At 36.5% G+C, this 24392-nt stretch overlaps 1 protein-coding gene across 2 annotated transcripts in view; it reads left to right on the plus strand.

The window, feature by feature from the left end:
• The window catches only part of PLXDC2 (plexin domain containing 2), a 397075-nt gene that overhangs the window by 208591 nt on the left and 164092 nt on the right, over positions 1-24392 (plus strand). For both annotated transcript variants that reach the window (XM_054695116.1, XM_054695115.1), the window contains one exon: positions 17110-17256. In XM_054695116.1, the coding sequence (XP_054551091.1) occupies positions 17110-17256 (147 nt within the window). The remainder of the gene's footprint in view (positions 1-17109; positions 17257-24392) is intronic.

Consider the following 24392-nt stretch of genomic DNA (forward strand, 5'->3'; position numbering starts at 1 on the left):
TTTCACAGTCAAAACCACTGGGCCATCATGAATTACATAAAATCTCCCCTACATCAGGGAACCAAATATGTACTGGATTTGGGAAACTATGTCCTACATATTGCACTGATTACTTATAAATCAAGTCAAAACAGTGTAGTGCAAAGACCTGGGTTGAACTTTGGATTTTATACTACTTTTACAAAATACTGATGTGCTGTTTGCTTATGCCTGTTCTTACTTATCTGATTCCAAGGAATATTTATTACTTCTTTGCTCTCTGAGTGAACATTTGAATATTTTTCCCTCTCATCTTCTTCCCCACTGTCTTCATCCTTACCATCTGGGGTAATGTTCCTTCCTGAAGAGAATCCAAAGATAACTTTGACATAGGTTTTCTTCACTTTTTCCCCTTGGTTGTTTTTAATGTTTTTACCATTAATCAACATTCTGAACTTTATCTACAAATTAAATGAATTCATTATATTAATTTGTGACTATTCTAAGCAATATTTTAGTCACATTGTAGATAGTGGAGAGAACTATTTAGATTTTTAAGCCCAAGAAAAGGAATTCTATGAGCAAATGAAAATTCTCTGCTCCTACAAATATTTGAATATATGTAGAATTCTAATGTAGAACATTCAATTAAGAGTGCCCATCCTGGTTTCTTTGAACTTTTCATTTGAAATATGCAAGTAAATCAAGTGGTCCTAAGGTGTGTTGTTATATAATCACTAGACTGTGAACAGCATAAGTGCAGGGATATTGTCCTTTTGTTTACCGTATACTTTTTAAAACAATAGTCTTCTGAATATTTTCATTGTTCCAATATTAAAGGGGAAAATATTTAATATAGAAAAAGCAGCTGGTTGATATTTGAGCCACAAACACCTGGAAATAGAAGGTTTCTCCTTTATGAATGTCCACCCAAAGCTATCAAATGCCAAAACAAGAGTGAACAGGCCAATTCAGTCACATGGCTCATCTTTTGAAAGGAACCAGAAAAATAAGTGTAGTGATATCAATTCAGGAAAATGATTCAATTTGTGCTTTTGTATGCATCAAATATAATGATTAACTTAAAATTAACCTAAGGTTAAACTTCCTAGAGCTAAATCTAAATTATTTCTACTTTATTTAATCCACAGTAAGTTTTGTATTGGTATAGTCACATTCAGTTTTCCTTCTTTAATTCTTTGTACTGTGTGTTTATGCAATCTCCTGTTTATGATTGTAGACTGACTCACATTCTTTAAAATTGTAATGTTATCTCAAAAATAATGAAACATATCCAGTGCATTTTTGAAGTTGCTGTATCATAACCCTTGTTTCAAAACTAGCACTACTGGGGAAAAATAAAACACCTAAAATTTTATGTCAAATTAATGCAGGCCGAAATCCTGATATGAGGAGTCCAAATTTACTATTTGTGACGTGTACAGATGTGACCTATGAAACATTTGGAAAACATCTCATAAAGTCTCCTAATCTGATATTCATGAAAGAAGAGAAATCTGGATGCAGCATTCTTTATTGAGATCAATTTCAACATGACTAGAACTTTAAGGGTTGCCATTTCAAAAACAGTTTATTTATTACTTTTTATTACTGTTACAGTTCCTTGAAGCATAAACCTTGTTGTATGTGACTTGGAAAACAGTAAGTTAAACATTTAAAGAAATGCTGTTCTTAAATTTTGATCACTCTCTAAGAACTAGTAGAAATTTTTATGTATTTCTAAATTCTTGCTTTTGGCATGATCATGTTGATAAAGAACACAGAGTTGAAAATTGACAATTTCCCTTACTGGGTGATTTGCTCTTGTTCAGTGACTCCCAGACTTATCTGCACATTGGGATCACATTCTGCACCCAGCCCAGGGTCTGATTTAGTTAATTTAGTGTATTTCTGGCCTTTGGCATTTGTTTAAAGATGTGCAGGTGATTCTAATGTTTGGAAACCACTGTTGTTGTTCAAGGCATTCCTTAGCTCATGGCATTGTTTCACCTTGGACATTTATTCAAATTATCAGTGAGAGAAGGATAGAAATGCAGTTGTTTAAACATGGGAAACTTTCTCAGTTACATCTTATGACTCCCAAGGCCTTGTTTCTATTCCTGTTGGTATTCACTATATTTGAAAACCAATGACACTTACTTCCCGTTTGTTTTCTAGCATTTAATATGGCATGCAATATGGCCAAGTTCAGCTTTCAATTTTTTTTATACAAGAACCGGGGTACAGGCCAGATGTGCGGGAGTGTGAGAGGATTCACCAGAGACAGAGCAGGGAACAGAACAGGCAGACTGACGAAATACACTGCTGAGGGGAGTAGCGGGTGCGACAGGAGAGGTCTGCTGTGCCATGTGGGACCCTCACCAGCCGACTGGGATCGAAACGGTGCTACAGAGGCTGCAGATAGCTTCACAACACGGTGTTCAACCACCTGCGCCACCAGGGGATGCCCTCAGCTTTCAATGTTTAAGTGGCACTGGCTACTCTCACTCTCCATGTTGTGTCAGTTCCCCTGACTAAATGTTTCAAGGACATATTTGGGTGCCATTTTCCCTTTTTTTAAAAAAATATTTTTTTAATACAAGAGCTGGGGTGCAGTCAGAGAGGCATGGGAGGTGAGAGGATTCACCAGAGACAGAGCAGGGAGCAGAGCAGACAGACAAGCCAAAAGCACTGCTGAGGGGAGCAGCGGGCGAGACAGTAGAGGTCTGCCGCACCATGTGGATATCCCCCAGGCTGGCTGGGAATCAAACCACACTGCAGAGGCTGCAGACAGCCCCATAGTGCTGTGCTCAACCTGCTGCACCACTGGGGATGCCCGCCATTTTCCCTCTTAAATGCTGGCATATTTTCTGATTTCCCAGTCTTCTTTCCATTTTGTCCTGCCTCTTAGTAACCTTAATGGAGTTATTATGACTTTATTTTTGACTATTGGATTGTAATCTCTTCCTCCTTTTGTCTATCCTATTATTCTAGATTGTTCCTTTCAAGTCCACAGTTAATCCATTACTTCAAAAACTCTAACTTTATACAGAATAGAGTTCAAACTTTTAGATTGATATTAACGGTTTGTACAGTCTAAATTCTGTATATCTAACTGTACACACTACATATTACTCCTTTGTAGGTGACAGTTTCTGTAATATTCCTAGTATTTTTTCTAGTCTTTTCCCAAAGCTCAGTCAGTTCCTCTGACTATTGTAAAATGTCTGTCTCAAGTTCCAAATCATTTTTCAATGACTAGATTAATTAACATGTCTCCTATCAACCCAATTTTTTTAAATCCCTGAAGCTGAGTGAGATTTTCTCCTTCTTAGAAGGCCTATAGATGACTTTCCCTTTAATACAGTAGTTAACTTATACTTGTTTGATATAGAGAGATTTGAGTAACCATATTACCTTATTCTGTTGTTGGTTTCTAGAGAGCAGGAACTATATCACCACACCTAACTCAAGCCCTCCTTGAGTTAGCGCATCACACATACCTTTAGCTTGACAAGTGACACCTAAAAGAAAAAGTTATAAGGGAGTGGGTCATTTCATTCATAGCATCTTTCTACACTAGACTGTATTCTCTTAAATATCTGACCTGCATTTATTTCTCTTGGAGTCGTTCTATATCTAGTTCCTTGGAAAGTGAGAAGCTTAATAATACTGTCTCCCTCCCTCTCCTCCTTGTGATTTTGTTGTAAGACAGAAGCAAAAAGGGAGAACATACTTCTCAGACCGCATGGAAATAAAATCTCTTCTAGCTGTCTTGTAATTTTATCACAGGACATAAATGTCAGCTTTATAGACCTGGAAGGGAATCTTTCTGCAATGTCAGCAAACAGTATTAAGAAAATATTTGTTTGAAACTTGCATTAGTAATTTTAAAACAAAATTACTCAACAAACCATGCTTTTCTTTTTGCTTTTTTGTTCTTAATGGCTCATGAGCAACTCAATCTGTCTTCCTTTACTCTGCCCTTATTTGACCTTTACATCAGCTATCTAAAGTTAAGTGAGTTGGCAACAATATTTTTCTTCTAAGATATGATAAGGGAAGAATTTATCATTTGAAATGCTCTTTTAAATTCTTATTTAGAAAGCAGTAGGGAGTTACATTGTTAAAGGTGCCTCTATGTCAAATAGAGGCACCTTTACAGATTTTCTTTTTTTAAATTAAAGCTGCTTAGGTCTATTGTTAAGATGGTGCCTCAGCAAGGTGGAAATATACAATATCTCCTGGACAGAATGATCTATATTTACATAGAAAAACAGTTCAAACTGTCAAGCATCAAAAATTTGGATGGCATGGTGGGCTAAAAATGGATGGAGACTCCTATCATTCCTCCCATAAATAATTAAAAATCCCTGTATTAGACCAGGGACTGTGACTTATTCAGATCAAATGAATGTGACAGAAGTGATGTGTAGCTTCTAAGTAAGCAATGCCTTAAGAGACCTTGTAGTTTCCATTATTCACCCTCTTGGATTTTATCTCCAATGTATCTTTCTTGGTAATTAGTTGGCACATGAAGATGGAAACCCTAAACTCATGCCCAAGGCCAACCCCCAAACAGCATAGACACTGACCTCAGAAAAGCAGGGTACCCACCTTTAATAAATGTATGCAGCATAAAACTGTAGGATGTTTGAAGGGTTATTTTAATATTTTATTTTATATATATATTTACATCTTTTCATTTTTTACACAGTGTATGCATTTTACACAATGTATGCATTTCATCTTGATTATATTCCCCAGACAATTCCCACCCCCACTTTTTTTACTCTAATCCCTCCTCCCCTCCCCCCCTATAGTGCGTCTCTGGTTTATAGTTGCTTGTTGATTTTCATTTTTACTTTATTATAATTAGTCTTTTTCCTGATCCCTTATTTAGGTTTTCTAAATTCCTGCTATGAGTGAGACCATCCATTATTTTTCTTTTTCTTTCTGGCTTATTTCACTGAGTATGATCCCTTCTTGAGACCTGAAACCATAAAATATATAGAAGGAAATATAGGCAAAACACTACATGACATACACCTCAGCAACATCTTTAAAGACTCATTACCCAAAGCAGTGATAGTGAAGACAAAGATAAACAGCTGGGACTACATCAAATTAAAGAGCTTCTGTACAGCAAAAGAAACAGTAACCAAAACAAAAAGACACCCCATCGACTGGGAGAAAATTTTTGCACACAACACTAATGAAGGTTTTTGTTGTTGTGTTATCTGGAATATTTATGTCAACAAAATAAAAGTAAAATCTAATGGCACTTTGTAGTTTCCAACAAAAATTTTTGTGCTTATTTCAAGTAGACCTAACCTTATTGGTGTGACCTGACTTTTTATTCTAACTTCCATCTCATATTCTTAAAAATAGAAGCTCAGAAAGTTGACTTATTTGCAAAATGATATCTAGAAAGGTAAAGTAATACTAAATTATGACTTTAAGTATGACAAGTGATATTAAGCCTCAACTGGCACAATCATAACTGATCAATTGCTTATTAATAATGGCCTCCTTCCAGGGGGCTCAATTTTTCAAGACATGGAGAAGTTAGAAAAAAGAAGAAGGACTTTAAAGTTTCATTTTTTGACATTAAAGGAAAAATAATATGGAGGAAAATAATCCACTAATTAAAAGTATATTAATACCTGTCACTTAAAATCCCAGAAGGTTAGTTTGGAGATTGTAATGAAAATGTCAGCAATGTATGCTTAGAGGCCATTTAACCTTTCTATTTTGGGTAATGTGAAAAATCTCCACTGAGCTATATATTTATAATATTTTGAAATTATAAATATTAGTCACTTCTCATTTTTCCCCAATAAATAGGCCAAGACAGAATTGTATAGATTTTCCAAAAGCCCTCCTATATTGGAAACCTTGAATGACAATTTTGATTAGAACTAGGGAATGACATGAATTTTCAAAGATAATAAGTCTGGGGCTTTTTGACAAATCCAACCTTAATAAAGGAGCTATCTATATGTGTTTTAGACTGACTTTCTCCTCCAAAACTCATATGTTGAAGCCCTAATCACCATATGATGTTTGTGGAGATAAAACCTTTAGGTAGTAATTAAGCTTAAATAAGGTCAAAAGGATGGAACCCTGATCCAAAGATATTGGTGACCTTGCAAGAAGAGGAGGAGACACCAGAGAACACCCTCTCTCTCCACTATGTGAGGACACAGCAATAAGTTCAGCATTTAGAAGCCAGAGAGTGAACCCTCTTTAAAGAGGTCTCCAGAAACTTGATCTTAGACTCCACCCCCTCCAGTTGTTTGCTGGTTAAGCCCCAAGTGTACAGTATTATGTCAGGGTAGGCTGAACAGACTAAGACAGTATGTCTATAGTACCTGAGCTTTTGTTCTTTCATGGATGCTACATCTAAAACAGAAATCCCATCTTTTTAAATTGTAATGGTCTTTTGAATATCAGAATATTTTGAGGCCCTCCACACCATTACTATTGATTCCTTCCAGTTGAATGGAAATTATAGGCATTCAGTGACACTAAAATTTTACCCATCGCAATTATTTTGTGCATTTGAAAGGCAACAGTGCACACATATGCAAAACCTGAGATTTATTCAGTGTACAGAGGAGATGCATAGTGTCTCCAAGGAAACATACACCCCCTGCAAAAAGTCTAAAGTTTCCACTAATCTTGGGGGCAATTTAAACTCATCAACAATGACAATTAAGTTCTTATTGGAATGGTACATCATACTAACTATAACTAGCTACCTGTACTGACTCATCAAACAACACACTCTTTATTTTGGTCAATATCAACTTAGCTGAAGAGTCTTAGACCCACACCTAACAATTGCTTCCTATTTGCCTTGTGTTTACAGGACATCAGTACCTTAGTGGAAAGGCTTGGGCCTCCCCGGTAGCGCAGTGGTTAAGTGCTGGGCTACGAAGCTGCCTGCAGCCTCTGCAGCACAGGTTCAATCCCCGCCCGGTGTGCAAGGGTCCCACATGGCGCACAGACCTCTCCTGCTGCGCCCGCTGCTCCCCTCAGCAGTGTATTTTGTCAGTGTGCCTGTTCTGCTCCCTGCTCTGGCTCTGGTGAATTCTCTCACCCTCCTGCGCTTCTGACTGTACCCAGTGCTTGTATAAATAAATAAGTCTTAAAAAAAAAAAAAGAAAGGCTCGTTATAAGAAGTTTAGTTCATCTTGATGTACCAAGTAAATTCCAGAATTTAAATGTCTCTTTAGAGGCAAAAATAAGGCAATTTCCATCCAAATCTCTTTTGAGTTACATTATTTTAATGTTAATTTTGTGCATCTTAATAGAAATGTCTTACATATTTTAAACTTTTATTTCAATCACATTTCTGCTGATTCTGAAGGCGAAGATCCCTTCTAAGTTGGTGATTGCTCACTTTAAATGTTCACTGTCTGATTAAGAATCACTTGTATTTATGAAAGATAACTGAAATGTTAGTAATTCACAAAACTGCCCTGGATTTTCTCTGGCCTCTTCTTTCTTACCACTCTAGGCCTGGAAATAATCTGCAAGCCTCCTTCTTGTAAAGGTTCAAGGTTTCTACCAGTGGCAGGAAAATATGTACCATATCCAGGCAGAAAATATGTTCTCTTTCATTTAGTAAACAAATCATCACATCACAAACACTTAACAACACACCTCAAAATACCTGACAGTCTAGTCAATCACTTAATTGAATTGTAGACTCTTGATTTTGTTGTTATTTTGAAAAACCACAAATGACTGTGTTGTCCTTAGTTTCCCTCTATGTGCATAGCTAAAGACTTCACCTGAGAGCACTTGTTGATAGGAACATAGAATCTTTTATAACAGAAATATTGCTGGAATCCCATATTTCATAATCTGACCTTATAGTCAATTCCTCTCTCCTCTATCTCCTCCAACTTCTCTTCCTTTTCTCTCTTCCTCTCCCCCCTCTAACATAGCTAGTCTTAGCTAAACTTTTGTGAAGAATTGATAGAGTAAATTGATAGAGTAAATTGTAGTCTATGCCTACAAGTCATAGACCAGATTTTGCTAGGGAGATAACCATGCTGCAGATAGATCAAGTAGGTTAAAACCCTTAGAGTATTGGGGGAGTTGTGTTTAAGAAACTGAAAAAAATACCTAAAAGATGTGCATAATAAGAATTAGTAAAATAATCAGATATAATCAACAAGAGCTAGAGGAATTGATATTAATTCTCTGACACTATAATGGCAAATTGAATTGTAGTACTCCTGATTAATTTTCCTGAGTGTTTGGAGAGTCGTTGCTGATATCTACTGAAGGCTATTGAGAGTGATATGCACTTGTTCCTATCATGCTAAAATTGTGTGGGACTAATTCATTATTCATTTATATTCTGTCACATGCTTTCAAATGTGTTTAAATGTATTGGTCTAAAATGATTTTATGGCAACCCAGTAAAAACAAACTAAATACTGTCATTTGCTTTTTATTACTAGACATGCTCATGTGACCTAATTATCTGCTCATTCTATATTCCATATAGTTCAACTTCTGATCTAGTTGGGGAAAGGGAGCTTGAGCTTGACATATCTTTCCCTGTAGTCTACTCCACAGATCATGGTACCTTCATACTCCAGTCCAAATGGAAACCACCACGCATGCTATCAGGGCAGCTTCTGCGGGTCCTGCCTTGCTCTATATGATTTTTACCTTTGGCAAAGAGGAATGAATTTAGTGTTTAAGCAAGTTCACATTTTCAATCCATTGAAATGGACTGACACATAGTGGAGTTCACTAAAGTGCCAACTTATTAGTGACCAAGACCATGAGAGCTAGATTAGATCACCTGCCTGCAATTTTAATGTCTTAGACAAACCACATTTATCTTCCACTCAACACTGCTTTTCTTCTTTCCTGTACCTACAATATTGTACTACTGTGTCTTTCTGAGATCTTTGAAAACATGTCCTACAATAGAAATAAACCAGCAGATTATTATTAAGGTAATAACTGAATAATTGTTCAGTGATTACTTTTCATACATTCTTACAATGTATTTCTCACTAAAAATTTGTTGTACTTTACATACATGAAAGAAATGCTTCCTTCTAAACAAGTAAACAAAGAAGAGATAATTCAGTGATGCGTTCATAAAGTTCTTAGAACATAAAATCATTTTATAAAGGTTCAAACTCTAATCTCTGCTCAAAATTTAGTGAAATGAATGTTTTCATATATTTGGTGAATGCTGATTTTATTTATAGTAAATACTGAAAACATTGCAATTTAAATCAATTTGGTTATTGAAGCAGATATTTAAAGGAAAGGTTTAGTGAAAATTTACATACAAGTGATTTCACACATAATTTTAAGTTACAGAACTTGAAGGTCTACCTTGAATATGAGTATCTTATTTATATTATGTTAAAGGAGTTTTCTTGAAGCATTTTTCAAAGTATTATAAAAATTCTTTATTAACTGCATATAACATTGTGGCCTTATGTAGCTTGATACATGTTAGTGGTCCCAATATTTTAATATTTTTAATGTTGTCTGTGAACAAAAAGAGAAAAATGAAATGTAATGTGATATGTTTGTTATAAAAATTTTAAACAATGCAGATTAAATGGGGAAACCCTCCAAATACCACCAGTAACCTATCAGTGTATGCCAGTATATGGTAAATAAATTCTACATATATATGTATATATGCATGTCCATATATGTATGTATGATATTTATTTTTTTAATTAATAATATATATTAAGGGGGGAAGCTCCAAAGGTAATCAAACAGGATAGATAGGAAAGTAGGTAGAGATATATTTATATATATAAATGCATGTAATTTTACAAAATTGGGGTAGTACAATGGGTACTACTTTGAGTAAAATAATGAAGTTAAATTGTATATGCAGGTCTTTGTTCACCATCTGCAGGCTACTGGTTCAGATTTTTGCCTTCAAAGGTTCTCTTAAAAGTAAAAAAGTGAGTTTATTACTTTTGAAAACTATATTTCCTCTGTATTTTTATATATTAGACATTAGTGTCAGAAATAAGTATTGCTGTTATACTTAAATTAAAACTCATTTGGTGACCTCCCTGGTGGTACAAGGGGTTAAGTCTCAGCACTATGAAGCTATCTGCAACCACTGCAGCTCAAGTTCAATCCCCAGCCAGGGAGCTAACACACATGGCACAGCAGACCTCTCCTGTCTGACCCGCTGATCCCCTCAGTGGATCCGCTTGTTCTGCTCCCCACTCTGTCCCTGGTGAACCCTCCAGCATCTCTGGCCTACACACCAACTCTTTTATTTATCTTAAAAACAATACTCGGTTGGGCAAAACCCTTGTGTCATCATTCCATCTCTCAGACTATTTAGGTGTTGTTTTCACTGGATATTATAGAGAAATGTCAAATTATGGTTGAAAGTTGCTTTACCCTTAAAATGATTTGTCTTTCTAGATACCTGTAAGACTTCTTTTTTTCTTAATCAATGAGTCAATGAAAAATCTCCCCAGTAAATTTCTTAGTTTTCAAAACCTATTTGCATACTTTCATGGAACATTGTCTCAACTCTATCTATCTAACTATCTTTCTATCTATCTACCTACCTACCTACCTACCTATCTACTTACCTATGATTTTTATTTAGATATTCATTTTTCTCTTTTTTCTATTTCATCTTGTGTCCTTTTTTCAAGACTGTTTTGTGTGCTAACTAGTAATTTAGCTGTTTATTCTGCTTCTGTTGCTACTAATGTGTTTATCCCTCTAATTTAAATACTGCTTATTCACTCTTTTTCTGTTTTTGTTATTTTATTATGTCCTTTTGGTTTTTTAATAAACGACTTTTTATGATCATCAAAAACTATTAAAACTTCATTTTTGAGGTTTTTTTTTTTTTCAGTAGTCTCCCTTATTTCAGAAGATACAATTCAAGTCTACCAGTGAAACTGTGCAATACTGAACATATACTATGTTTTTTCTCTTATACCTGCATAACTTTGATAATGTTTATTTAAAAATTAAGCACAGTAAAATATTAACAATGACTTTATTATTTTCATAAATAATAAAATAGAACAACTATAACAGTATACTGTGATAAAAATTTTGTCAGTGGGATCTGTCTCTATGAAAACATATTACTGTCCTGCCTCGCCCTTCTTCAGATGATGTGAGAGGATGCAGTGTTTGCCCTGCAGTTTATCTGGTAACAGATTGACCACTGCATGACAAATGAACAGGTAGTGTATATAGTGTGGGTACACTGGACAGAGAAACCATTCATGTCCTGGGTGGGACAGAATGAGACTATATAAGATTTCATCACAGTTTAAATCTTTTTTTTATTTTTTTATTATTTTTTATTTATTTATACAAGCACTGGGTACTGTCAGAAGTGCAGGGGGGTGAGAGAATTCATCGGAGCCAGAGCAGGGAGCAGAGCAGGCAGAAGGACCTAAGTACACTGCTGAGGGGAGCAGCGGGTGACAGGAGAAGTCTGCATGCCATGTGGGACCCTGCTCCAGTAGCCCGGGAGCAGCTGGGCATCCAACCGGTGCTGCTGCAGAGGCTGCGGGCAGCTTCGCAACCCAGCGCTCAACCGCTGCACCACTGGGGAGGCCCCACAGTTTAAATCTTATGTCCTGTTTATTTCTGCAAATTTTCCATTTAAATTTTTCAGACTGTGGTTGACCACATGTAACTGAAAGTGGGAAAAGCAAAATCAGGGATAAGATGGGGCTACTATATATACAATTAATATTTTAAAATAGCCTTACCTTCAAATGGGTTTTTGTGCAATGATTAAGAAAACAAGGTGAACACCTAACCTAACACGAACAACTTACATACCAATTTTTTACTTTTGTATCATGAACCTATCTTTGAGAAGTAACCAACTGAGTCTGTTAAAAGAACTGGTTAGGCTTTATGTGTCCATATATCTCAATTGAATAACATAATGATGACCGTGTAATATATTATTGAAAATTATTTTTTTCAGTTCTCTGAAATGAATTTAGAGTTCAATTGCTATTTTTACCTTTGGTAACTTGAGGCATCCATAAAAACTTTCCATCATAAAATTAACATCCTTGATAGAAGTGAAGACATTTGAGAGGAGAAATATATAAACTTATTTTTGTATAATGGTTAGGCTAAAGTTATGATGACTTTTATTCTTTATTTTTTTGGTATTTTTCCCTCTTTCTTTACAGTTGTACACACATTTCCAGACATGTTTGAGAAGCATGGATTTATAGGATTTATAGCTACCAACTGTGCCATCTACTTTAATTTACAGTTGATTTCCTAAATAAATTGGCAACTAGGTGTATCACAGTAGTGTTTTGTTTTATTTTCTATGGTGTTAGAAATAGTTTTCTTTTAAGCAGTATAGTAAAATCTTTGTGCCTGAAGAGGCTTTGACAACTCCTTAAGTACCATTACTCTTATAAAGGACATGATGTGGTCTGAATAATTTAGTAGTGCGAAGATGTCACATTTTTGAGATGTCTATTTTATAGCTTTTCTGAATAACTGAGCCAAACACCTCTCCCTGGAATTTAACAACTTGTATCTCTAAGTTCTTAGGTAAACAATAAATTGCCTTTCTCTTTCTTTGAATAAAAGTTACCATGACAACTTGGTAAGCTTCTGTGGGAGAACTTAAACACTAAGCCCTAGTCTTTAAGTTTTCTTTTTTTTTTTTCAATTTTTTTATTTATTTAAATATTTTATTTTATATAATTCTTACATCTTTTTTTCATCTTTGCACAATGTCCGCATTTTCATTTTGGTTATATTCCCCATACAATTGCACCTCCTCCCTTATTTTGACTCTAGTCCTTCCTTTCCCCGCCCCCCCGCCCCCGCCCACCCCAGTGTGTCTCTGGTTTATAGTTGATTGTTGATTTTGATTTTTACTTTGTATTGATTAGTCTTTTTTCCTGGTCTCTTATTTAGGTTTTCTAGATTCCTGCTATGAGTGAGACCATCCGGTATTTTTCTTTTTCTTTCTGGCTTATTTCGCTGAGCATGATCCCTTCTAGCTCCATCCATGTTGCTGCAAATTGCATGTGTTTATCTTTTTTGAATGCTGAGTAATATTCCATGGTGTATATGTACCACATCTTCTTGATCCAGTCATCTATTTTTGGGCATTTGGGTTGTTTCCAAAGCTTAGCTATTGTAAATTGTGCTGCTATAAACATAGGGGTGCAGGTGCTCTTTGGAATTGATGTTTCTGTGTCCTTTGGGTAAATACCTAGGAGTGGAATTGCTGGATCATATGGAAGCTCTATGTTTAGTAGTTCAAGAAATCTCCACACATCTCTCCATAGTGGTTGGATCAGTTTGCACTCCCACCAGCAAACTAGCAACAACAAATGTTGGCGAGTTTGTGGAGAAAAAGGAACTCTCCTAGTCTTTAACTTTTTGATATTTTGAAAGATGTTATCTTAAATTCTTTTCAGCATTTCTGTTTTAAGTATAAATGAAGGAATATTTTCACAAAGCCATATCAGTGCAATTAGAAAATATCATGTATATTTTTGCAGATAATCCATTATTTAAAACATCATGATGATCTTGTCCATTATGTTAACTTTAAGACCATTTCTTGATTAACTACAGAGATTTAGGGAGTAAAGGGAATAACAAGTAATTTTAGATATATTGATTGAAACATACTGAACTTTATATTAAAAGATTAAAGAAAATACTTGTTCATTTCTTGGGAATTTGGGAGCAGAATCTGCTAGATAATTCACTTAAATATTACATCTCTGACCTTAGTGTTGGTGAACTCTTATAGTAATACCAGTAAAAGGGAGAAAAAATGTTTTTTTAATTTAACTCATTAAATATTTTCTTCAAACCATCTTCTAATACCATCAGTTGAAAAATCAAATTCAGACTGGATGATTTCAGATATTTTATTTTATTTTTTTCAAGATTTATTTTATTTATTTATACAATCACTGGGTACAGTCAGAAGCACGGGAGGGTGAGAGAATTCACCAGAGCCAGAGTGGAGAGCAGAACAGGCAGACTGACAAAATACACTGCTGAGGGGAGCAGTGGGCGGCAGAAAGGTCTTCACGCCATGTGGGACCCTCGCCTGGCAGCCGGGGATCGAACTGGCGCTGCAGTGGCTGCTGGCAGCTTCGCAACCCAGCGCTCAACCGCTGCACCACCAGGGAGGCACAATTTCAGACATTTTAGATGCAAGTTTTGATTCTTGCTGTGTGATTGCCAGAACTGAATGGGAGATGTTTGTTTTCCAGATCTGTAATTCTGTAGACAAGTTTGCCTAATTCAGTGTTCCTTCAGTTAAGTCTCTCCTGGTAACAAATTAGAGAAACTTGATTTCAGTTGGAATTCTTTTGGTTGACATTAACCCAACTAAAGATATTTTAACCATAAAGAGATGGAATTGTTCATCCAAGTGAGCTAGGTCACCCTTGGATATATTTGATGAGGAATCTGCCTTCTTTTTAGAGACTTATTTTTATTTATTTATGCATACAAGAACTAGGGTGTGGGCCAGAAGTACAGGGGATGAGAGGATTCACCAGAGACAGGTGGGGAACAGAACAGGCAGACTGACTAAAATACACTGCTGATGGGAGCAGCGGGCAATACAGCTGAGGTCTGCTTTGCCATGTGGGGTTAGCTCCCTGGCCAGGGATCAAACTCATGACATGGTGGTGATAGCACTGAGCCTAACCCCTGAGCCACTGGGAAGGTCCCAAGATCTGGCTTTTTCTTTGCAGTGTTTATGGTTCTGTTGTCTGTTTTCTTTGTCTTTAGGCAGGATTAACTTCATGGTAGCAAAATAGTGGCAGTATTTTCAAACCTTATACCACATCTCTTAGCAATCAGAATAAAGGAAATTTTCTCCACTCTCCCTCATCTCCTATAAGACTAGTTGGCTCTTTTTTTTTTTTTTTTTAAGATTTATTTATTTATTTAGACAAGCTCTGGGTAAAGTCAGAAGAGCGGGAGGTGAGAGAATTCACCAGAGCCAGAGCGGAGAGCAGAACAGGCAGAGTGCTGAAATACACTGCTGAGGGGAGCAGCGGGTGGCAGGAGAGGTCTGCGCGCGATGTGGGACCCTCACCCAGTGGCTGGGGATCGAACTGGTGCTGCAGAGGCTGCGGGCAGCTTGGCAACCCAGCGCTCAACCACTGCGCCACTGAGGAGCTTCTTGTTATGTGTATATGATGTCCACCAACCTTGAGACCAGTGGGATGACATGCAAGAAGGCTAGTGCCCAATGTCAGGAAGGGTATTTCCTCTGAAGCTTCCAGTGGTCAAGTGCCAGACAATGGGAGAAATTTCATACATGCTGTAGTCACAACCACAATGCTTGTTACCCATCTAGAACTCAGGCAGTCTATGCCCTTTTCTGGAAGGGGGGGCTTGAAAACCATTAGCATTGGAAGTTTTCTTGGGTTGCATAGAAATTTACTCTTGCTTGTTTTCTTTCTTATCTCCTCTTCTTTCTCAGCAGAACTTTTTGTCTTTAATCATGGGTGTCCACATAATTTATACAAATACGTAGTGTTTAATTGTAGATTTACCTAGAATCTTTATTTAAAAAAAAATCATATTTTTGACATTTAACCTCTATTCTCAAGCTTCTCTTTATATTTAGGGTAATTTTCTTTGTTTTGGTTATGAGGGAAAATCTATGTAGTATATACTTTTTATTTATGTTGTTAGGTCAATATGTATCTAGCATGAGGACTTGTGAAAATGTGCATGGGAATATAATTTTAACTGCATTTCAAGAATAATTTCATTTTAATTAAATACCACTTTAAAAATAAAGACATTAGACAGAATTCATAACCCAAACTTTATTTTTCAAACACTAGATCCTTAATTTACTACACATTCTTAAATTTGCCTGGATATTTTAAAATATGTTTATCTAGTAACTCCTCAAATTGATAAGCATAATTATATTTAATGGTAAAAAAATATCAGTTGCAGTCCAAATTACTCCAGAACCATGATTTTTCTGTACATTCTTCAGCATAACATACAAAACTCTGTATTGACTGAAAAACTTGAAATCTAAAGGCATCACAGTGATATCAATAATTAGGATTCAAATAAAAGTAGAATTTAATAACCCTGAATTATAGAGAAAAAAATTTGCTATCTCTATTTCTAGGACCATTAACTGAAAAATAACCCTACTTTTTAAGAAGTTTGAATTGTTACTCAATGCTAATTACAATTCAGGTTTTCAGCAAATAGTTCCAAAAGTGACATCTGGGGTGGGTCAGTAATTAGATATTCCTAACATTACTGTGGTGGAAAGACTATTGTACACAAAGAACACATTTGCCTCTAAGTTTTGTTTAATTAACAATTTCTTCTTTAAAAAGTCTGTTGATTTTATATTTCTCATTCACTTCCCTGAATTAACTCACTTGGCTATTTTGAAGAAAAATAACATTTCTAATATCAGGATCATTTTTCTGTTTTAAAAATAATTTTAAGGACAATTTTCTTTTGAGTACTGGTCTTTTTCAAATCTTTTAAATGAAATCGTCTACAAATGTAAAATTAAATTAGTTGAGCATGTTGTGATCTAAACCCTTTTTACCAACTTTGTATAATTGACACAAATTGTAAAAGTTTAAGATGTATGTTGACCCAATTAACTTATATATTACAAAATGATTACTGCCATAGCACCTCACTTAATTTCCATAATTTTATGTCTATTGCTCTGTGTGTGTGTGCAGGAGTATGTGTGCTTGCACATGTGTGTGTGTATGTATGTGTATTGAGATTAAGCTCTATCCTCTTGGCAACATTTAAGCATATAATACAGTACTAATACAGCTATGGTTAGCATGTTGGTATTAGATCCCCAGAATTCTTTACACTTTATAACTAAATATTTGTATAATTTTACCCACATCTGCCCATTTCTTTCACTCTCTAGCCCCTGGTAATCAATTTCTGCTCTGCTCTAAGAGTTTAGCTATATTGGAGTCCACATATAAGTGATATCATGTAGTATTTGTCTTTCTCTGACTTATTTCACTTAGCATAATGTCCTGAAGTCTTTCCATGCCTGTGTTCTTGATGTACATCATTTCTCTCTTGTTACAGGAGGACACAGACCACAATTACTATATATCTCGGATATATGGTCCATCTGATTCTGCCAGTCGGGATTTGTGGGTGAACATAGATCAAATGGAAAAGGACAAAGTGAAGATTCATGGAATATTGTCCAATACTCACCGGCAAGCAGCAGTAAGTGCTTTGACATTTTGAGTTTCTTATTTTCTGCTGTTAAAAATGCCTGCTTTAATTGGTATATTAAAATGTTTTTTTTTTTTGAACCCTGCAAATTCTAACAGTCTTATATGGAAGCCCTGTCTCTTAACCCTAAAAGAAGCAGGGGAATTTGTTTCCAGCTCACCAAACCTCAACCTCTCCCAACTGTGTAACCTGTACTGTATCCCCTTGATGTATCTATTCTACCAGAGTGTCACCTACTAAATGCAATATTTATTGCTGGGGGAAGGCAGGGTGATAAAGCTAACTTAAGTGAGCTGCTAATGGCTAGCTCAGTAGGCCTAAAAGACATCTGCTACCCAACCCCCACATGGAGTCCTTTGCTCCTAGTCTTCCAAAGATCTGTAAGCACCACTTAGCTTTCCCTCTGGAAGAACACTGAATTCTAGGTGGCTGCATTGCTGAAACCCCTAATACCACTGGCCGCTAGCTTGGCAATCTCTAAAGACACCCTCTCCCTTCCCAGTCATACTCCAGTGCTTCCCTGAATGTCTAGTGCACCACAGCCATGGAGCAGAGCAAAACATAAAGAACACAGATTGCCGGTCAGGTACTGAGCTGACACACACGGGAATGCTGGTGGCAAGCATTCATGGTCTGAAAGGCAGCCATCCATCCCAAATTCAGGTGTCTAGACTTGCCTCAATTGCTAGACCTCTCAGCCAGATGAGCACCACCTCCCCTAAAGAACAGTATCTGCTGAACAGGCAGGGAGCTGATGCACCTGGGGTTGCTGGCCACAGGCACCGCAGTCTGGAGAGGTACTCACCTCTCCCCTCCCTGACTTTCAGGGTTTCCAGCAACTCCTAACCTACTGCACTAGACAAAATGTTGCCTCCCAGAGAGATCAAGAATTACTGGGCAGTTTTTGAGCTGCTGGTGGCTAGCATGGTGATCCTGACACTCACAGCCCCTCCTCAATTTGGGCCGGGTAGGCATGTGAACAATCTGTGATGCAATCTGCAACTTCTCAGCATCCCTACCTGCAGCCCAAGTCCACAGCCTCCTCACTGCTCCTGTGATATGGAAATCCACAAGTTGTCACATCAGGATGGAGAGGGTGGAAGTCTGATTGGAGAGGGTCAAAAAAGGAAAAAGAGAAGAAATATTAGGGGTGATGACTGTGGAAATCTCCTTTAAGGTGTTTTGCTCTACTTATAACAGAAGGGTGGGAGCAGGGAATACCCTGCATGCTCCATTCGGAGTTGAGCAGTTTGGGGGGAGTTGGATATGCTGCAGAATATCCTCAGGTTCTATACCAGCAGTTTATTCCCAGCAACAGAAGGGAGGCAGAATATCTCTACAGTTCTAGCAGATGGATAGGTATAGCAATGGTAGTGTGAAAAAAAAGAAGAGCTGAGGTTACCAGAAGGGACAGAAAAGGGGGGTCAAAAGAGGAGGGGGGCTCAGTGGACAATGGTTGAGGTTTATTGGTGCTTTGGGGATGGGCTTGAAATGATAATGTACATTTTAGAGTTGTGTGCACCTGTGTCCCTATAAGATATACAATGTTTTAAATCAGTGTTTATAATTTATAATTATAATTATAAATTTAAAAATTTATAATTTATAATTTCAAAAAATAAATAAATTTATAATTATAATTTCAAAAAATAAATAAAATCTTAAAAAAAAAGCAAGCAACTTGGTTGTACAGTTGAGAAATGAAAGAACAGAAGACATCTTCTTAGATAAAGGAAAGTGAAAAATTTGTCCAAGTTCCTACTGTAGAGAAAACAATGATCCAGTAACTTTATATTCAAATACTGGTACTTACTTGACCTTTTTGTCCTTTATTTAAATGTGCATATTGTCAGGTAGCAGATCTAGAAATATCTGATGATGAGCCTCAGATCCAGTCTGGACTTGTGTTTTTCACTCTGTGGTCCTTTAAATACCACAATTTGTTTTTCTATTTTCTTCTGTGTCTATAACTGTATTATTTATTGCTGGACACAAAGCTGGACTGATCAGCCAGACAAATTAGAATCAATATTGTCTTCTCAGGCCACAGTATATGAAATTCTGACTCTCAGCTTCTAGATAAGTGCCACTTTCCTAGTGGAAGGAATCTGGGGTTACAGATGTCATGAACATTGGCTCCAACACTCATTTTCTTGGATTCTGGCCTCTCTGCTCCTTAATTTTAAAACCTGAAAGAAAGGAGGAAATGCTTGTTTTGACAACCCTCCCAGTGTAATTTTAAGAAAAAAAATGAAATGTATGAAATTACATGGAAAACATATAAAAATGAGTTTTTTAAGTCACTGCTGTTTGTAGACCCAATTCTTTACAACAAAAAATTATTACCTCCAAATAAGTTGATTCCTAAGTATTCTGTAAGAGCCTAGATAGATAGATAGATAGATAGATAGATAGATAGATAGATAATCATGGTTATCTGGATGAACAGATAGATAAATGAATAGATGGTTGGCTGGAGAGAGAGAGAGAGAAAGAGAGAGGTAATCTGTACATGTATCTTTATATTATATCTCTTTATAATTACAGGAAATTGCCAGTATGCTCTTTGTCATACATGAAGACACTGACTTTAAAAAATTTACATTTATGTATTGGTAGGAAAATCAATTCTTTAAAAAACAGCAGCAAAATGAAGTGTTTTTTTGCCATAATGCTGATAAGGTTTTTGATAAAACTTGTGTGATTTTTGGTGTTTTGATTGTTTTAAATTTTAGAAATTGTACTTGATGAGAATCTTTAGGCTACTTGAAAATGTACAGAAGCTTTTACTTAAAAAATAAGATTTCTTAATTATTTGAAAGTATTATTCTTTTATGGAAAAAAAGAATACTGCCTTTGTTCCATTACATAAAAATTATATTGGATTAGAGCAACTGAATTTTGTTCTGCATGGTAGGGATAGGAACTGGTCCACCTGCCTCAGTGCCAGTAAATACATTTCTTGTTAAAGTAGAAATTAAGATTTCTTAATTTTTTAGGAAAATAACATTTCAACTAGCTTTTCTGTTATTCTCACATTTGCATAATGTTGATGTTGGGACATCTAGATTTGGATGCCCGGGGTGACTTCAGTTAGTCGTTTTCTCATATTGCACAATTTTATCCTTTCTGTGCATCAGAAAATCTGTTGACAAGTGCTTATTTTTCTAAATGATTAGTTCAAAAGACAATATAATTTGCTATCTCAATTAGGCTATTATCCAGATCACACATTTTTGCCTTAATTCTGTTCACAGTGACTAACAATAAGTTGTTTTTATTTTTGCCTGGCTGAATAAGCTTATTGCACTTGAGCTGCTTTGCTTCAAGTAAGACATGCACAGTTCAACTTGGCCTGACTTGATTTGCTCATATGTTTTTCCTCTACTTTAACAAAAACTGGGATGAGTGTGTCTGCATGTGCCTCTCTTGCTTATTTTAGCTTAATTAATTTTAATAGTATTATTATTCTTAAGTCACTTGTCAATTTTGAGATTAATTCTCTCTGTCCTGAAGAAAGTAGTTACTTGAAAGTATTATTCTTTTATGGAATAAAGAATACTACCTTTGTTCCATTTCATAAAATCATATTGGATTAGAGCAACTGAATTTTGTTCTGCATGCTAGGGATAGGAACTGGTCCACCTGCCTCAGTGCCAGTAAATACATTTCTTCTCCTGCTGATCATATTGAAGACATAAATTAAATACTTATTTGGCAGTTCCATGTAAAATCCTAAGTTTAATAACTTCTTTTACTCAGTAAAAAATGAGGTAAATTCCTGAGGAAACCAAGGTTAAGAAGGGATGGGGTCTGCAAGGGAGAATAAAAGAGAGCAGTGGTGGATAAATATAAAACAAAGAGACCCCACAGTCATGTCTTGGGTGGAATAAACCTATTTATTGTAGTCCTTCACCTTAGATTTTTGTTCTCTGACTTTTTTTTGGTCATCTTTTCTGAGATATTTCCAGGAGCCCAATAAATCCTAACCTTGGTTAATTTAGGAAAACATGAGTGCAAAATATACTCTCATCCTGAAGATATTAAATAAGACTTTCATATGATACTTTTCACAAAGAAAATGTTTTGTAACACAGCAAAATTAGCAAAATATATATGGAATGGAAGGTTGCTTTAAGAGTGAATAGAAATATAAGCAAGCTGGTTTAGTCTTGTGAAAAATCTAAAGATAAAAGACTAAAAGACATTTCAGGATTGAGATTTCCTAACACATTAGTATTTTAGTATCGTTGAAAAATATTTTCATACCAGTTTCTACTATCTTTATTTTTGCCTATTACTTCTTATCAAATTATAGCCTCACACATAGGTGGTGGATGATTACCCTGCAAAAAAATAGGTTCTTACATGATTTATATATTAACTGGCTTTCCATCAGAAAGTCTACTGTGCATGGAATTCCACCCCAGAATTCAGAAATCAGGGTGTCTCTTTCTTTCTTTACTGAAGGTGTTGTGTTAAAATGCCAATGGGACTAGAAATGAAAGGCCTTGAGATACTCTTAATTTGTGATAGACTGCAAGGAATTCCTTGTGTAGCAACTAGCTGAGGATAAATGCCAAATACTGTTCACTCCAAATAAATAGGCCAAAGTTAGTTACCTGAGAATGGATCTCCTGCATGCTAACTGGAGACATAGATGAGGTGTCATAGGGAGAAACTCTTGGAAGCTATGTTGAGAAATATTCACTTACTTAATGTTTTAAAAAACTGAAAGTTGGGGCCTCCCTGGTGGCGCAGCGGTTGAGCGCTGGGTTGCGAAGCTGCCTGCGGCCTCTGCAGTGCCGTTCGATCCCCGGCTGCTCCCCGGCCACCCGAGGAGGGTCCCACATGGCGCGCAGACCTCTCCTGCCGCCCGCTGCTCCCCTCAGCAGTGTACTTCGGTCCTTCTGCCTGCTCTGCTCCCCGCTCTGGCTCTGGTGAATTCTCTCACCCTCCCGTGTTTCTGACTTTACCCAGTGCATGTATAAACAAAACAAACAAACAAATAAATAAATAAATAAAACATGCCTCTATTTAAAAATAAATAAATAAATAAATAAATAACTGAAAGTTGGCAAATGTGGCAAAATGTTAAATTTTGGTGAATCTGCATAAATAATGTAGGGAGCTCTTTTTTATTTATTTATTTATTTTTTGCAACTTTAGTTTGAAATTATTTCTAAATAAAGTCAAGGAAAGAAAAAAGTTAACAGAAGAAGATCTAGAATTAAAATTGAAACTTGGCTTACAACTGTTATCAAGCTTTGAATTATTTGGTTACTCTTCTGATATCCTTCACACTGGATTTCAAATCTTAACACTTCAATTGAGGGGCAGCTTGACAGAGGTTAAACATATGGATTTAGAAACAGATTGTTGGATTTGAGACCTCATTTTGCCAACTGATAGCTGGATAAGTTGAAGCATGCTATTTGCTACCAATCACTTTCCTTACATCTAAAACAGAAGTGATAACAGTGCCTACTTGATAAGGTTCTCATAAGATTCAATAGTTTAAAAACTGGTAAATAATATTAGTCACCTTGCGAACAGTTAACTCTGAAATAGTCCTTTTCACTGATGGATAAGTAGGGAGGTCAGACTGTAATCAACTGAAAGAAGGGAAGGTGTTCCCAAACCACAAAGGATAAGCCTAGGAATCTTTTTCCTGCTCTCTCCCTTTTGAGGATCGGATCACTGATCAAGGAAGAAACAAGAGTGTCAACCTGCAAGTGTACTGGGCCTGCAAAGAGATCTTGCAAATTATTTCTTTAAACTGTTTGGCTAGCAGGTACCTCCATGCTTCAATTCCTTAAATGGGGGATTTCAGGCCATGTAAGTGCAACCGGGCAAAGTGAAATGATGACATCCAGAATCAAGTCTGTATATCCTTCATCCCATTTCAGGCTTGCCAACGTTTCCTTAAGGCAGTGGTTTTAGAGTTTCAAAGACAATTTATGTGACAGAAAAGCTGGTTACTCAAAGAGGGGCCTCCAGGGCAGAATCAACAGAACCTGGATCTTAGAAACTCAGAATTGCAGCCCCCTTCGCTTCCAGATCCTGTGTTTCAATAGGAACCCTAAGTGATGCCTGTGCACATCTTAGCATGAGAACCTGCTGGAATCCATGTCCTGCTTCTATAGAAAAGTGAAAAATCCAGGCCTCCCTGGTGGCACAAGGGGTTAAGACACAGCCTATGTAGCTGTCCGCAGCCTCTGCAGCATGAGTTCAATCCCCGGCCAGCCAGGGAACAACCCACATGGTGCAGCAGACCTCTCCTGTCTCGCCCGCTGCTCCCCTAAGCAGTGTATTTCAGTCACTCTGCCTGTTCTGTTCCCTGTGCTTGGTCTCTGGTGAATTCTCTCACCACCCCCCGCACCTCTGGCCTATACCCCAGCTCTTGTATGCATAAATAAATAAATCTTAAAAAAAAATAAAAGTGAAAAATCCAGAAGTGACTTCTGCTGACTCTTAACCCCTCCCTCCAAGGACTTCTTTAAAAAATCCTGTGATACTTTCTCTGTGTCCTTGAGTAGCTTGGTGCTGTGCACTCTGCCTGACTGGTAAATACTCACATAACTAGTTTCAGTAATTCTCAGGATGTGCAAGTATAGGCAAGTATAGGTAAATCGAGTGTTTGCTGGGAACCACACAATGTGAGAGGTCAAAAGATTAGGGGAGAAGGTCGTTCAATCTCAAGTTCATATGAACAAGCATCAGGTAACTGCAAAACGTTTACATTTCATTTTCTAATTTATGAGTAGTCGCAAGCTGAGTGTCATTCAATATGCAGGGTTAATTAAGTTCACAGTTCTGTTATGAAAAATGTGCTGAAGAAGTTAGAATTTCTAACTAAGAAAATCAATTCAATTGATGGACTTTATTTCTAAAAGGAGTAGCCAGTTGCTTGTCCATATATTTGCAAATTGATTAGTCCTTTTCCATGAACATTTCAATCTTTTAATTAGGTTTCCTATGTTTTCAGTTACTGAATTAATGACCCATGTCCTGCCACTCCCCACAGGTAATGAGAGTTGGTTAAAATTCCTTTAAAAAATTCTGCATGGTGAAAATGCTATGAATTATCCTGCCCACTATAGCAATTTTATTTCTGGAACATACTC

This window comes from Talpa occidentalis, unplaced genomic scaffold, assembly GCF_014898055.3.
Source record: "Talpa occidentalis isolate TD23 unplaced genomic scaffold, MPIMG_talOcc4v2.1 talOcc4.14, whole genome shotgun sequence".
In the NCBI taxonomy this organism is placed as follows: domain Eukaryota; kingdom Metazoa; phylum Chordata; class Mammalia; order Eulipotyphla; family Talpidae; genus Talpa; species Talpa occidentalis.